Genomic DNA, 16,128 nt, shown 5'->3' with positions numbered 1-16,128 from the left:
AATATATAAGTGAACACTTCAGCAAGATGATCTTCACTTGTAACACTAGAGTCACTGAAACACACACACCCACACAGAGACACACATACACCCACACCCCACCCTTTGTCATAGGTCATACTGTGCTAAAATTGAATACTGATTGTCAAAGCATCTCAGTGCTAAGTTTGTACATAAAAAAAATGTAAATTGAATTATATAAAACTACTGCATAAATAACAATAAAATGCATTTAAATAGTTCTTTTTGCGTGTGGTGTGCAGTACCTACCGGATATAATTGTGTTACTGTACTGGTTGCTGTATTAACCGCAGGATCAACACGTGTGCGCGCTCTGTATTCTAGCTGTGACACTGATGGCTACAGTAACGCTGCCTTAAACTCTTGCAGAATGGAGTCAGGAGTAGAGTCTGCTTTTGCAAACCTCCAGCAGTTTTTTTTTTTTTTGCATTACTATTATTTGTTTTACAGTCTGCTTGCTGACGTTTGAGCCCAACCCTAAATGCATGCGAGGCGGCGGAAGCACATATTATTAGTAAAGATACTGTTGGAGCGGCGGCTCTTCTCTCAGCCGCTAGGTTTGTGTGGTTGGGCAGCCCCAGCAGTCTCCACTCGAGCTCAGTCAGCGACCTTTCAGTGCGCTGACTGGAGCCACAGATTCAGCTTTCCTTTTTTTTTTTTTTTTTTTTTTTCACTTCAATGGAGGAGCAGTCCAATGTGCAGGAGCTGCACTGCCACTATGGAGAAGAGAAAATCCACGGCCGCCCCAAAAAAACCCTGAAACATGAACAAAACCATTGCCAGTACCAGCGCCAGGAAACGCACACGAAGAAAACAGGTCGGCAGGTTTAGTTTTTTTTTTTTTTTAGATTGAAGAGAGAGAAAACAGGGACAAGGCAATTGAGTGGAAACTGAATCTGCTTGCGTGGAACAGCAATTAATACTATGGAGATTGACCTTGTTGCTCCGATTTTACCCGATTCCAACTCGGTTTGTGCACCTCCTCCTTTAGGACTGTGCGTCATTTGTATTAAAAGCGGATTTAAACGCGTTTTCTGGTCGACACAGTCAGTATTTCTATTATAATTATTATTACTAGCCGGCTCTGCTGGAATGCATGAGAGCTGGGCTGCTCGCGACTACAGTTTCCTGTCCGCCATGTTGGAGTTCCCAGCACCGGGCGACCAAAAAAAAATGAAGTATTTTATTTATTTTTCAATTTTCCTGCCATGGTTCCCCTCAGATTTAACTTACACGTTTTAAAAGATTGTCTGTTAATTGTAACATGGGTGCCCAGCGTTTCAGCGCTGTGTTGTAGTGTCACCGCCGCTGTGTTTTTGAAGTAGCTCAGCCCTTATTATTATTATTATTATTATTATTATTATTATTGCTAGGCGGGCCTGTTGCTTTCATTAATGTTATGCAGCGGAAAGCAAGGTTTTGCTATCGTCTTTGTGCGGGTGTCAAAACTGTTTTGAAATTTAAAATGTGTCCTATGTATTTAGACACGGTGTATTTGTCAAAGGAGAGGTCTTACGTGTCGTGTTTTTAAACGGAGAGGAGGCCAAGACATGAGGTTTGCTTTGGTGTGTGTGTTTTTTTTTGTCTGCTTGTTGCCTCTCAACCAAAAGTGACACGAAATTTGTTAAATACAAAAACGAACTACTTCTTAATGTTTACTGTGTGTAAATTATTTTTTAATTCGGTGACCTAGTTAAGTTTTACTGCTAGTACAGTACTAGAGGAAAAATAATAATAATAATAATACTAAAAAAAGACCGATTATATATTTTTTATTTATTCTATTTGCTGGCCCCAGACCACGACAGCAAGATCTAGAAAGAGACGCAATGGATGACCTGACAAAAGTGACAGTATCTGACCCCGTTATTAAAGCCGTGGATGGTTACTTTAAATATAGCAATACAGCGCCGTACCTGCCCTTTTACAGAAACCAGAGTCCTCGTATTTTAAATTAGGTTGAAATTAAATTTACTGTGAAACTGCCTCCCGGCTTTTGATTAGAATAACAACGTTTTCGTGTGCCATTCCTGTAATAAATCGTTTTAATTAAGTTATTCGCTTTTTGCGACCCAAATGTGTGATTTTTTTTCTGAAGTCTAAACAAATAAAATGTCCCTTTTTGCATTCATGTACGTACATTGGGGAGCAAAATATGCGCCGTCAGGTGGAGTTAGTAAGCAGTTTTCAAGTTCCATTATGGGGTCGGTGTTCCTTTGACACTGTGACTCCCACAAACGATCTCCTGCTAGTTATTCATTAACCAGTGGACAGGAAAATAAATTCACTGCATTGCAGGGCAGTTACGCTTTGCGATAAATACATTTTCTGTTTGTCGGAACCTTTTATTTTTTTTTACACAAAACAAACTTACAGTGTATCATGTAGGTAGAACTCCTAAAGTCATGCTAACTTCTCTAACACTTCCCCCCCAAACACAACTGTTAAAAGTTTCACAACTGCAGTGGAACAGGGATATCAATGTTTGGGATCATGTGGTGCACGTTGTCATCCTTTTACTGAGAGGGCAAGTTACTGTTCTGTTGTGCATTTCAGTCTCTCCCCTTCCGTTGCTTTAACCTGTCTTTGATCTATCTGCACCAGATTGTTGGCATTGATTTCACATAACCAGATTAAACTGGCTTCGTCCTACACTAGATGAGCACTATACATGCTTTTGCTTATCCTGTATTTCATTTCTGTCTTATTTTTAAAGGTTTCTCGATTTCATCTTTAATCTCTAATTAAAAAAGGCAATGTATAAGGTTGTCTTATTTAAATCGAACCATGATGTTGGATCCATTTTGTTTACTTTTATTAATAGCTTGGGGGAAACCAAATAAATCACGTAATATACTATTTTATTTGTTCTATCAACCTTTCTGATGACTTACATCTATTTTTTTACATCCTTCTAATGTTTTTTTTTTTCTCATAATCTGTTTAGGAAATGGAAAACTAAACTGTAGCACTGGAGAGAGAGACAAGGTTGTTAAACTTCAGGACTCCAGCAGCCTGCTCTCCTCTGGCGTAGGAAATGGTAACGCACATCGCCTCGACACTACCTTGAAACCCAAACAGACCGCTCCAGCAGTCCGGGTCAGCTCCCTGCTCCTCAAAGTGGGAAGCAAAGCCAACTGCAATCATAAAAACAGTATGGATAGAAAGAATGACAAGCCCTCTGAGAGCAAGCCTCGGGGGGGCAAAGCCATGGACAAGATAGAGGCGGTGTCCCTTCTGAACGGAGTGGTGGCTCTCAATTCCGGTTGCATTACAAACGGTTACCCCGGCAAGCCTGCCGCGGACAACGATGGCAGCGGATCGGAGACCGGCTACACCACGCCCAAGAAACGGAAAGCGAGGCATAACAGCGCCAAAGGCTTGGAGAACATGACCCTGCCGCTGGACAGAACCATGCAGCAGGAGGAGGAGGAGGAGGAGGAGGAGGAGGAGGGCGGTGGCGGCCTTCATACAAAACGAGAATCTGAACTGTGTAAACCAGAGTGCGTTGAGAAAGCAGACAGGTTGCTGGAGGCCAGTGGCAGGGCAGTGAGAGCCAAGCCAGCGACAGCAATGGCTGAGATTCAGAGGAAGAACTCGGACGCTAAACTCCCTGCTGCTGCTGCTGCTGCTAAAAAGCTGGAGGACAGGCCGAACAAAACCAGGCCTTCCGTGGCAACTAAAGACGACTCGTGGACCTTATTCAAGCCGCCCCCAGTCTTTCCTGTGGACAACAGCAGCGCCAAAATTGTTCCCAAGATAAGTTATGCAAGCAAAGTTAAAGAGAACCTCAACAAGGCAGCTGGGGAGGCATTCCTCTCTCACGTCCCTGGAAGACTGGCCCAAGTTCCCATGTCCGCTATGAAAGCCGTCGCTTCGGCCGGCTTTACCAACGGCCCGCTCTCCAGAGATGGGCCTCTGCTTCATTTTTTAAGCACCGCTGCTAGTACCCTAACGACCTCCTTCCCAGGGGGCGGGAGTGTATCGTTGTCCCCCGACAGCAGCAGCACCCCTCCTTCCACTGCCACTGGCGAACAAAAGAAACCCAGCCTTTTCATCTATCCTTCAAATATGCAACCCGTGCTTCCCGGCGTGAGCCCGGGGGACCTGCCTGCCTCCGCACAGACAAATCAACAAAACCTGGGGGACATTTTCCAGAACCAGTGGGGGTTATCCTTCATCAACGAGCCGAGCTCCGTCCCCGAGGCGCGAGCCGGACGGTCTGCCGCGGGCAGCAAAGCCGGCGAGGTGACTTTTCAAGGGGAGTGCGCTGCTGCTTCGGTGTCCCAGGGTGCCCAACATCTCCTTCCCTCAGGACCGGCGTTTCCAAAGGCTTACGAACTGGAGAAACGGACTAACCCTCAAGTAATTAGCAGTGCTTTAAAAGCGTGCCCAGCGGCACCCGGCAGCGCGCGAGGCCCTTCCTCGTTGGAGGTGCACGGTGGATTACAGAGGACGATTGAGGCGGTGAACCCGGGTGCGATAGTGTTTGCTTCTTCTATGGACCTTGGTGCTGAATCGCCTCAGGCTTCTCCGACGAACCCTATGTTGGCCTTGGCCAAAGAACAGAGATACCAGAGAGGCTCAGACAGAAGAGGCAGCTGGGGGGCATTTGATGTTAAAACTGCTGTTATTTATCACACTAAAGGTAATGCTTCTTTATAGAAGATTGGGGGGGGGGGCATCATTGCAAAAACATAGAATAGGAGAGGGTCCATGAAGGGTGATAGTAAAAATGGTACTTGTACATTATCTTTCGACTTTGAAAGGGGTCTGATTCTAAATTATATATATTTTATTTTTTCTTTCTTTCTTTCTTTTATTTATTTGTGCATAATCATGACGAACCATCACTCTCGTTATATTTTGAGCAACTGTATTGCGTCCACTATGTCTCTGTATGGTTTGAATTGCATGCTGGCAGCCGATAGCGTGTCATTTAATCATTCTTTCTAAGGCTAATAACCTACATCTTAGACTGCTTTTCTTTAACATCCTTCAGATACATATTTTAAAAGTTTAGTAATGGCTTGTAGTTTTATTTTTATAAATTTTTTTATACTTATTATTTCTTTCTTGCTACTTAAATGTTATTCCTATATTACAGTACTCGGTATTCACAAGTGTTCTAGAATTGTCTGTGACCAGAGTGGAATCTTCCTGCTCAGTTCTTATTGGTGCCAGCCTGCCAACAATCCCTGGCGGTTGGATAGACTAGCTGTCAAGCAAAGTGTGGTATTCTTTAGACCTGGCTCACTTGCGTTTGAGTTATCAAGTGGGAACTGGTGCTTGGTGCAGCACTGCTCTGCAGTCAAGATGAGATTCAAACTACTTTGAAAGTGGAGGGTGAACAATAGCTAATGGAAAACTAAACAGCCTACAGAAAGAAAGAACAAAGTTAAAGTGAATCAAAGAAATCTGATTTTAGTTTTTAATTGCATGTTAGCTTTGACTTGAAATAGGTGGTGGAGGAATAAAAATCATTTTCACGTCGTTAAACTAGCAAGATAGTATTTAACATTCGCGTGCTGCGACTCGCCTGCAGCTAACTTCTTACTAGTTTTAGTAGATCGCAGTTGCTCCCTTCCTCTCGGCGCTCTGGTCCAGAGGAGTGTTTTGCGTGCTGTGGTTGAGGTACAGTGTGTCGGGACACTAGTAAACACTCGCATTTGTTTTTTCAATTGAAATACTCAACAGAGTTACATGAGTATTTCATGCTGAGAGAGTCATAGGAGCTAGACGCTGGTAACGGACAGATTTCATCTGATCACTGAGCACCGGCACACACTGCTGTGAAGGAACCCTGACAAAGGGCTCTATCGCATTGATCTCTCTCCCGTGTACTGTACCAAGTTTGAATAACCACCCATTGCTGCAGCTTACTCGAAGAAGGGAGGGTTGTTTCCCATATTTGAAAAGGTTATTAAAACTTTAAGAGAAACACAACAGCAAATAGGTATCTGTATTTTTTAAAATTTATGCTCAGTCATTTCCTGCAGGATATGTGTGTGTTTATTATTATTTTTTTTTATATATATATATGTATAGCATGGCATGGAAATGTTTTTTTGACCTTGAGTTTGCAAGATGTGCAGAAAGATGGGGTGGGACCGGGTGGAGGTCTCTTTGAGTGATTAGTTTGAAAAGAAACGGAAATAAATTGGGGATGAGGCCGGGTTCAGCTTTTTAGCTGATTCCAGATTTTTTTTTTTTTTTGCTGTCGTATATGTTTTGTTCTGATATAAACATGCACAGTTCTCTCGCTGCGTGTGTGTTTCTGAGAACATTTGCACCGTGACTTCTCTGCACCGTCGGCTGTTCTTTGCTTGCGTTCCTGATTAATAATATTCTGTCTGAGAAAGTGTCTGAAATGGTTCACGTGGTTGCCTGAGCTGTAGCAATCGCTCCTTTTTAAATGCTTGATTCACAGTTCGAGACTGCGCGATTGGGGCGAGCAGACTGGTTTTTCAGCTGAAGATAATGGACTTTATTATGTCTTTGAAAGGGGGAAGTTGCTAATGCAGTGGCTACATCCTCAGCATTTTGTGCAGATCTATCCCATGCAGCAGGCTTTTCTGAACAGCTGGCTCTTGACCTGCATACAGGGTTTAGGGCACCGTTTGTACAGATCGCTTCCTTCTAGGTGTGCTGTGCAGATCTAGGGGACCCTGACACTGTGGAACTCTTGCACGGGTTCCGCTGCCCAGGTTCTGGGTTAGGGGAACCAGTCCCATTCTGGGTTTGCAATCCCCAAGCCCAGGCTTAAATACTTGACTTCCCTTCAATATCGTTACCAGACTGTAGTGCTGCTTGTGTTCCGCTGTATAACGCAATGGGAATCATGACCGCACTGCCATATAACATGTCTGAAAGCATGCTGTGCTTTTTAAAACGACACAAGGTTATTTTTTTATTTTTGTTGCTGTTTTAGCTCCCATCTGTTGATGCCTGGTCATAGATTTTAACCTTAAATTCAGCGCACTTTTTATAGAAAAGCCTGTGGGGTTGTCATGTGAAGCATTGTGTTCAGCCGCAGTGCCACCCTCCAGCAATGCTGATCAATCTTCCTATAATTTATGCTTGTGAAGTTCTGTCAAGTGTAGACAAACGTTAACCGTGCTTCAGAAAGATTTTAAATTCAGCAGCTAGGTTTTACTAGAAAATAAATGTTGAGTTGTGCTTTGCATAATAAAGCAGTTTTTGAAAACTCTTTTTTTTTTTTTTTTTCAGAAATGGAATTTATTTTGAACTTGCAAAAACAAGGTAAGTTGTATAATTTCTTGGCAGCAAAAGATAACGGACTTGGAATTACTGAGTCATGCTTTTCCAACGCCTTTTTTGTGGCACATCAGGGTTTCGCTGTCAGGTACATGAAACGATGGCAATGGAAACATTTACTTGTTAGTCAGTGTATGTTCAAGCATTATCAATAACAGCATGAATGGAAAATCAATTTCGGAAATTAACACCATACAGTACATGGGTTGTAGACTATTCAGTCTCCACTGTAATACTAAACCAAAAGCGGCTATAATACTGCTATTGCACAGCGGCTATAATACTGCTATTGCACAGCGGCTATAATACTGCTCTTGCACAGCGGCTATAATAGTGTTCCAGGTATTACTAGAAGCTGGATTAGCCCCGTATATAGGTAACAAGCTCAGGTGTGCCTTATTAAACTCCTAGTAAAACCAGGAATGGATCGCAGTGGGAGTCTTCTTTAATTGCTGTCCCTGTAAAACTCTGATTTTATTTCTTTTTATCTTACAGATCCAAAAAGAATAATCACTTACGATGAAGCCCTGGACCTGCCAGACCAATGAGGCTGAAGACTGAAGACACTTGACTGTTTTTTTTTTTTTTTTTGGTTTTTTTTTATTGTACCTTATTGCAGCAGTACAGCTGTGTTGGGAAGTTACTCCTTCAGCTGTGCAGTGGAACCTAGAAGAGGAATCTCACGACAGATACTAAAAACTACAACGTGTCATTTAAAAAATAAGACACACACACACACACAAAGCATTTAAAAACAAAAGGACAAGCACACCGGCTTGAGCTCGCTTCAGACGGTTTAAGGAGTCATGCACGAAATGCTTTAACTTTTAAATACGTGAGCTCTGGTTCCAGTGCAAGGGCTTGTGGTGGAAGCAGATGGTCTGTTACTTGTGGTTCTGAAAGTACTTGCTGGGGCAGCAGTGCTCCTCCCGGGGAGCTGATCCAACTTCACAAGAGGAGGGTCTGGGTGGTTCGTGGAGAGACGACCCGTCCGGCCGAAACGGGATGCTCCATCTCTCTTCTTCTCTTTTAATTTTTTTATTATATAATTATATATATATATATATATATAGTTTGACCCCTAAAAAAAAAAAAGTAACATAATATAATTAAAAGGTCGGTCACGTTGAGCAAATAGAATGTTTTATTTTTTTTTTTATGTATCTATAAAGGCCTTGACGTTTTATAGATTTCAAAATGTGATGATAATGTGGCAGGAGTCTAGCCGTCCTGTCTCTCTTGCTGCGATTGAAAACAAAAAACTAAGCCTTGGAACAGAGGAGGAGGAGGAAGAGGAAATTGTCTTAATTGTCATTTTGGATAGAAGGTCGCTCAGTATAATGCTAACGTTGCTGGTCATCTTGATTCGGTGACGTGTCATTCCTCTGCACTGAACTCCAATGAGAAGAGCCTCGTTCACTGTCGCAGTTACCGGAGAGGAGCGAGAAAGCAAATGAAGTGACACAACACATTCTGATGCACAATTCTGTTTGTTTTCTACGCCATTATCTAGAACAACAACAAAAAAAGCCCTGCTTTGCTGTAGATGCTCTGTGTTACACTTGTGTTTAAATTTGAATGTGCATCTTTTTCCCTTTTCTAGGGAAGGGAAGGAAACTACATAAAAAAAAAAGTGGGGCCCTTACCAACTTATCACTAGTTTAAATATTTTCAAGCAGTCTTAGTCATGATAACCAGAGTTTACTATAAAGCATATTCTAGTGGTCAGTGAGCGGTCAGCAAAGCTACGTTTCGAAACAAACTTGAATTTACTGCACCACCTTAACCTGCTGCCTCCTCCTTTGTGATGCAGCGTGTTTTTAGCAGCTTGCCGTCAGTAACAAAACAAAAAAAAACTGAGCTTTACAAAAAGACACATTTTAGTGGCAATAGATAGAAAGAAATAGGGTATTGAGCAATTAATAAAAACTAAACCTCACTAGCTTGAATACTATAAAAAGGTTACAGGGAGGGTTCAAGTTTATGAAGAGCTGTTATTACTTGAAAACATTATTTACAGCCCCCCCCCCTTTGTCTCTCCCTTTCGGTTTTATTTCTCCATTCTTCTTTCTTTTGTTGGGAATGTTCTGTGGGAGAAGATAATTATTAGTAGTGGCAATAGTGTTTTTTTTTTTTTTAATAGTTTGTTTCTAGAGATTAAAAAAAAAAAAAAAATCAATTAGCACTTTATTCTAATGAGAAAAATATAATAAATATATATATATATGTAAACGTTATGTATTAGTTGCAAATTGGTCTAAAATACTGACCCCTGCTGGCAATGGCTGTGAGCTGTTGATAATTGGGAGGATTTGAATAAGTCACTCAGGTAGAATTAGGAAAGCCATCTCTCCAACGAAGAGACCAGTATGAAGTTTTCTTGCCAAAAAATGTTTGACTCCCAGTCTGCTGATTTTTAACACCACGTTTACTTGCCCTAATAATAATAATAATAATAATAATAATAATAATAATAATTTGAGCGATTCAGCTTGTTTGAGTTCGCATTGAGTATTCTGTGTTTCACGCGATTAGACAAGCTTTAGCTAGTGTTAATCGGAGGCTCTCTTTTTAAAATTTATTAAAAATAAATAAATAAAAGAAATGAAGTTGCGTAGCACCAAATGTATTAACATATTACTAGAGGAGCAGGAATAAAAAAAAAAGAATAGATGCTTAAATAAATATAGAAATCTGAACTGTTTTTAAATGTCACTGTGAAGTACTTTGTTAACCAGATACTCTCCCGGCCAGCATGTTCAGGTTGTGTTTGGATCGCTAGCCATTTTCCCCTATTTTTCTAGGCTGATCTGGCATTTAAAAAGGGTTAACCCTTCACTGCCCTGGGATAATGACGAATTCTTTTGTATTGTATATTCACGCCTAATTATTTTTGTTTCTTTTTTTCTTACTCTCGCTGTCTCGTCCTCACGCAATTCTCCAATGAGCACTTATTTAAACAAATGTGTGTGTTTCAATTGCAGTTTGTTTATGACTAACTAATGTATTTAAGAAAAACAATGCTAAATTGTGTTAATTGATATAGGTGTAACAAATTAATCTTTTTTTCAATTAATGTAGCGTAAAACCAAATTCAGGCACACTTTTTTAAATTTTATTTTTTGAATGGAGGTGCATTTAAACAACAAAACAAATGGAATGTTTGATGTGTGAACTCTGTATGATCGCCTGGGGCATACGTTTCCTGGTGTTCGGAAAATCCTGTTATATTTCGTGCCATGTTTTGATTCGCAGAGCGCTTACTGTTCAACAGCAAGTTGTTTTCCAAGTGTAATCTTTCAAAACGGCACAACTAAGCAAGTTATTTCCGTCCTGCAGTTGTCCCTGTTTTGGAACAGCGTGGCGTCCTGCAGTTGTCCCTGTTTTGGAACAGCGTGGCGTCCTGCAGTTGTCCCTGCTGTGGAACAGCGTGGCGTCCTGCAGTTGTCCCTGTTTTGGAACAGCGTGGCGTCCTGCAGTTGTCCCTGTTTTGGAACAGCGTGGCGTCCTGCAGTTGTCCCTGTTTTGGAACAGCGTGGCGTCCTGCAGTTGTCCCTGTTTTGGAACAGCGTGGCGTCCTGCAGTTGTCCTAGGAGTTACAGGAGTAGTGTTGCTGTTGTTGTTTGTCTGCATGTAGTTGACGGGAGCGCAGCCTTCCCATATCCCCCCCGGGTTACCAGCCACAGAGCCTGCCTGCTCGGGGCATTCCGTTAGTACAGCGGCTTCCAACTCCAGTCCTTGAGGTCCACTCCAGTCCTTGAGGTCCGTTCCAGTCCAGGACTTTATCCAGCTAAGTCCTGAATAGTCGATTGATTGCTTGGCCAGTTCAATGAACCTGTTTTTATACAAAACCTGCCCTGGAATGGGTGTTGAGAGCCAGAGTTGGGAGCCAGTTGGCGAGGGTCTGTAGGGCTCCCTGTTGGCACATGTCCACCTGCTATTCACCAGCTGATGTTGGTTTTGAATTGACAGATAGAGTAATCAAGAAGTTCAAGCCATTCCAGACTTTACTAGTGTTTAATTAGCCACCAGTCAGTGGCTGCTAGTGTCTGATTAGCTCAGGTGTGACTAATTAATTAATTGAGATCATAGTTGCAGTGCAGGGATCCTCTTTATCTGTAACCCTGATTAAGCTATTGCCTGATTTTTGTATTTTTTAATCAATTTAATTTGATGCTTCAGCTCTTGACATCTGGTGACTGTTGGACTGAGAAGCAGTAGGCAGGCAAGTGATAATAATGTGGAGGCCTGGTCTGAATTTTTTCTTTTGTTACGTTTGGATAATGTTATCGTGATCTTAGCAGGTAACGATTGCCAGTTTGCGCTCCTGCGTGTGTTTTTATTCTATTTTAATTGAAGCAGTTTCATGCTGTTCTTGTAACTGTAGACCTGGGTTCAATAGGGTTTGTTTTGGGGGGGGAAACTCCAAAAATGCACCCTGTAGTTTCACTCTGTGTCATTTAAAATTGTACGTTTTTGAATGAAATCATCATCATCATTATTATTATTATTATTATTATATTTTTATATCAAGTTGTCTTCAAAAGAGACTCGATACAATACAGTGCAATGCAGTTTGCTTTTCTGTAGCCCTCTTCATGCAGAGCATCCCAGGGCAGTGAATCCAGCTCAAGAATAAGCTAACTCGCAGGTAAATGAACACTGGGTGGAACTACACCATGCTGTTTGGGGTTGCCATACATGAAACCAAACAGATGCAGGTCTGTCTTACAACCTGGAATTGAAAATTATATATATATATATATATATATATATATATAATGTGTGTGTTAGTAATATATCCTCCTTCTTGAATATAATCTAGTGAGTCGCATTTCTTTTTAGGTTAAAATGTATTATTATTATTTCAGCTAACTGGTTGGTAACTGGTAATTGTGTAACCTGAATGCTGATGTGTCTGAATAATTTGACTTGACTGAGATCCAATGCACAGCATACTTATTTTTTATTTTTTATTTTTTTTGGTGCACAATCTGTTTAACGAATGGGAGGAGAGAAAACAAACTGACCTTCTATTCTGCGAGACCGCATTCTTGCTACTTGCTGCTGCTCGTCTTGCGCTCCACGTAGTCTTTTTAAACATTGTTGTGTCAACTGGAGCATTGCTTCTGAACCAATAGCGCTGTCCCAGCGTTTGTATTTGCCTGCTGTGCCGAAGTGTGTCTGCGTTCTGAACATCACACTTTAGAACTGTTCTCTATGATGCTGGGCAGTGAAATTAGTTTGGAAGCTGTATAAAATTAGGATGTGTTTAAATAAATAAATAATTGCCTCTATACTGTACGTGGAGCGCAGGAGACAGCCACGGTAGTGAGACTGTTGTAAAAGTGTTCACCTGAATGTTTGAGGGGGAAAAATATTTAAGAGATCGAGTGTGTGTTCTACCATGCTTTTACACATTTCACATGTCCTTTTAAAATTTCAAAATAAAGCGTTCATTAAAATCAAAACCTATTTAAATTGTTTTGAAGAGATTTTTTAGTGTTTTTGCATTTGTTTTAATTTTATTTTAACTTTTTTGGTTGGTCTGTTTGTGCAAACACGATTGTATTCACTGATTGATTGAGGCTTTTGCATCACCTTAAAAAAGTGTGTGTGTGTGTAATATATATATATATAGATGCAGATCAGTTTTCTACTGGAAATGTATGATTTTTTTCTTTGACACAAAAGTATTTACCTGGTGCTTTAGTTAAACTTGCACTGCTGCAGTGTGACAGCCTGGAAGCTGGAGGCTTGGCTCCAGTGTAATCAGTACCTCTGTGATTTCTGCATTGGCCTGTTTGCAGGGGCAGGGTGGGTTGGGGACCGGGCTGTGTGACACTAGAGATCTGAAGCTGCTACTTTAAAGATCTCCCCCAGGGGCCCTTCAAGTGCTGTATGTTGAGTGAGTTTCCGTACTTGTTGTAATTAAGTGTGGTTCAGTTTGTTTGCAGGTATTTGTAGAGCCCCCCTCCCATCAAACAAATAGCTGGATTTCCACCCACCCACCTCTAAATCAACTGACCTCAAAATGATACTCTGTGGGAGTCGTGGTGCTTCAGGCATCATAGTGTGCTCCTTTGTTTCTGAGTGGACAAGGTGTGATTCATCAGGGACGAAATTGCTGAGATCATCAGACTTGTTTTGCTGGTGATCAGCCTGTTTTAAACAGGCTTGTGAGGGTAGTGGATGAACCCGGGGTCAACGGGGTTTCTTTAGTTTAGTCAGTATATGTGAGAAGCAAATTGAGCCACTCGCAACAAGTTAGTTTGGAAGCCCGGGCTTAGTGCGCGTGAAAGGAACCCCAACTGGGAGCAGAGAGTCCATGTGATCTAAACCTGAACAGAGCTCCTCAGAGTCCATTATCACAAGGTTATTAAAACATAAATAAAAGAAGGAGGGAAACTGGTGAGGGCTCCTCCTTAATTGATCTCGTCTGTCACTACAGTAATTCAGAATAACTACAACATTAAAACAATGTATTGTTTATGTAGCCAAAGCAAATGTGGTTCTTATTTTATGCCCCATAGTAAAAAAAAAAAAAAAAAAAAAAAATGTTAAATATATTGCTTGTGGTGCTTTTTTTTTTTTTTTTTTAAAAAATGTTATTATACTAATTTCTATAAAGCAAAACCCAAAGTACACAATTTTCAGTTTTGTTGTTTTATTTATTTTTTTCATTTGGGATTTCAAATCTGTATCATTTAAAGTGGGACTGTTGTTTTGATTGTATGGGAGAGCTGTTTTCACAGCTCCCTGTGGATTTACTAACTAATCCACTGTCTCAATTGAAGGGGTCAAGGTGGCTTTATGAGAACATTCGACTGGCCGTGCAGAGCAAGGTCTGCATTGGGTAGCTTTGGGCCATGTCTTCAAAGCATTTACTCCAGTCTTTAATTAACTCTTATTTTTTGAAAGTGGTCAAATGCCTGTTAATAAAAAATAAAAAAAATAATAAAAATAGAACCGAGCATCTAGATAATGTAATCCGGCTTCTCTTCAGCACTCTCTCATTTTGTAACATTTGATATCATTGTTTTTTTCTTTTCTCCTTCTCAATAACTAGATAAATAACTTATAAAGAAATAAGAGTGAATTAAGTAATGGAAGAAAGCACTTTGAGGATGTGGTTCTTTTGGCTTAAGACAAATTGGTACTTGTGTGTAGAAATAACCAAATTAAATTAAGACCCATGTCAACCACATGTGTTAGAGAAGGGATGAGAATTTAAACCTGGTCACTCATCTGCAAATCTTCAGTAATAAAATACAAACACAACTGAAACGTTTGCAGAGTTTTTAATTAACACTTAGTGAAGGGCAGGGTTCTTGTTAGTTATGCAGACATAGTTATTATGGTGATGATTATTATTATTACTGTGCATAAAAGATACAAAACTACTTTTGTTTTTTTGGTTTCACAATGTGTTTTGTATAGGCCAATGTCTAATCTTTACTGGCACAGTATTTAGGTTTTTCAATTGTATTTTTTTTTTTTTTAATTTGTAAAAATAATTAGCACCTTGCTTAAAAAATGAAAATAAAAGGCTTACAATGTCTGCAACCAGTGTCTCAAATAAAAAAATTAACTGTTGTCCTTCTGTTTTTGTTTTATTCCTATTTCCCTGCTGTGTGTATGTCCCTGTTTAGGAATGTTTGAAATACAAACGCTCCCAACCCCAAATGCAAATCCTTACTCTACTCGCTGCAGATATACTTATAGGTTTCTTTTCGTAGGCTATTAAAAAAAAAAAAAAAGTTTTTTAAGTGGATTCCTTTATTTCTCAGGGAGATGGTCTGCAAGGGTAAGCTGGTAAAAAATAAAACGATGATTTGCTTTTAACATTTTTTTGTCGTTCGTTTTAGTTACCCTTCTGAAACAGGACAGGTTCCTGAACAAGAATCCCTTCCCCATCTGTTTGCACTTGAGATTAAGTAGCATGTGCATCTCTGTACAGTACGCGGTCACAAGAGGGCGCTGTTGCATTGTAAACTTATTTCTGTGCCACTCATTCTGTATTATATCGTGTGCCAGCGCTTAAACAAGAGCATGATAAAATAAAAAAAGCAGTTTCCTTTAACCTCATTTAAGAGAGTTTAAATACTTTCATCCCGATGCAAGCTAAAAATTAATGATACATTATTAATAGTTGTCGATTTTATATATTTATAAAAGATGGAATACAGAAAGAAAAAAAAAACTATGTTTGGGAACTGACTTTGATGCGAGATTTCCACTCTCGATAACCTTTCATGAACTCCTTCCAGTTCAATTCCAGCACAGCCTGGTTATTGACAGTGCTGCATGACAGTGAAGCTTTACTTGGCACAGCTGCCTCAGCACTGCGTCCTGCTATAGTGTGAAGCTGGTATAGTGTGACGCTGCTGAAGTGTGGAACAGCTTTGGCCTGGCTGTATTAATGTTGTCGTTCCCTCTCCCCTGCATGACTCTGCTTCATTCCTAACAGTCCTTTTGATACCATGCCATTTTCATAAAGCAGGCAGTTAAACTACATTGTTTGCTGTGGGTGTGACTGCGCACAGTGCACCACCACCCCCCCAACCCCCAACCCCCCTGTAATCCCCTGCTTGAGAGAGGCCCCGGACTCACCCCTCAAGTCAGGGTTGAACAGTGCTCAAGGTGAGAGTAATATCATTATTCAACACAATTTAAATTTAACACAAATCACAAGAGACACTTTTTTTTTTTTTTTTTTTTTCAAATGTCACATTTAATGAGTTTTCACCACTGTACTTCAAATCTACATTTTTAGAAAGCGACCGGAGAACGTGCTACCTAAAATAACAAACCTCTGGAGCTGCTATC

At 40.6% G+C, this 16,128-nt stretch overlaps 1 protein-coding gene across 1 annotated transcript; it reads left to right on the top strand.

Moving 5' to 3' along the window:
- Positions 1-520: 520 nt before the first annotated feature.
- On the top strand, positions 521-12,780 carry LOC117429769 (FMR1-interacting protein NUFIP2-like). Its single transcript, XM_058997892.1, has 4 exons — positions 521-838; positions 2,969-4,669; positions 7,252-7,284; positions 7,795-12,780. Exons 1-4 carry the CDS (start codon positions 700-702, stop codon positions 7,845-7,847), a joined length of 1,926 nt encoding a protein of 641 aa, XP_058853875.1. The 5' UTR covers positions 521-699; the 3' UTR covers positions 7,848-12,780.
- Positions 12,781-16,128: the final 3,348 nt, after the last annotated feature.

Source organism: Acipenser ruthenus, chromosome 24 (assembly GCF_902713425.1).
Source record: "Acipenser ruthenus chromosome 24, fAciRut3.2 maternal haplotype, whole genome shotgun sequence".
Taxonomy (NCBI): Eukaryota; Metazoa; Chordata; class Actinopteri; order Acipenseriformes; family Acipenseridae; genus Acipenser; species Acipenser ruthenus.
Note: the sequence above shows the minus strand (reverse complement) of the source record. Positions and strands in the feature narration are given on the sequence as shown.

What these genes read in the sequence shown, in the direction of transcription:
- LOC117429769 (XM_058997892.1), top strand. Translation starts at nt 700, where the DNA reads ATGGAGGAGCAGTCCAATGTGCAGGAGCTGCACTGCCACTATGGAGAA. An exon ending in AACGCACACGAAGAAAACAG is followed by an intron (nt 839 to 2,968) that starts GTCGGCAGGTTT and finishes TAATCTGTTTAG; the next exon opens with GAAATGGAAAACTAAACTGT. An exon ending in TTTGAACTTGCAAAAACAAG is followed by an intron (nt 7,285 to 7,794) that starts GTAAGTTGTATA and finishes TTTATCTTACAG; the next exon opens with ATCCAAAAAGAATAATCACT.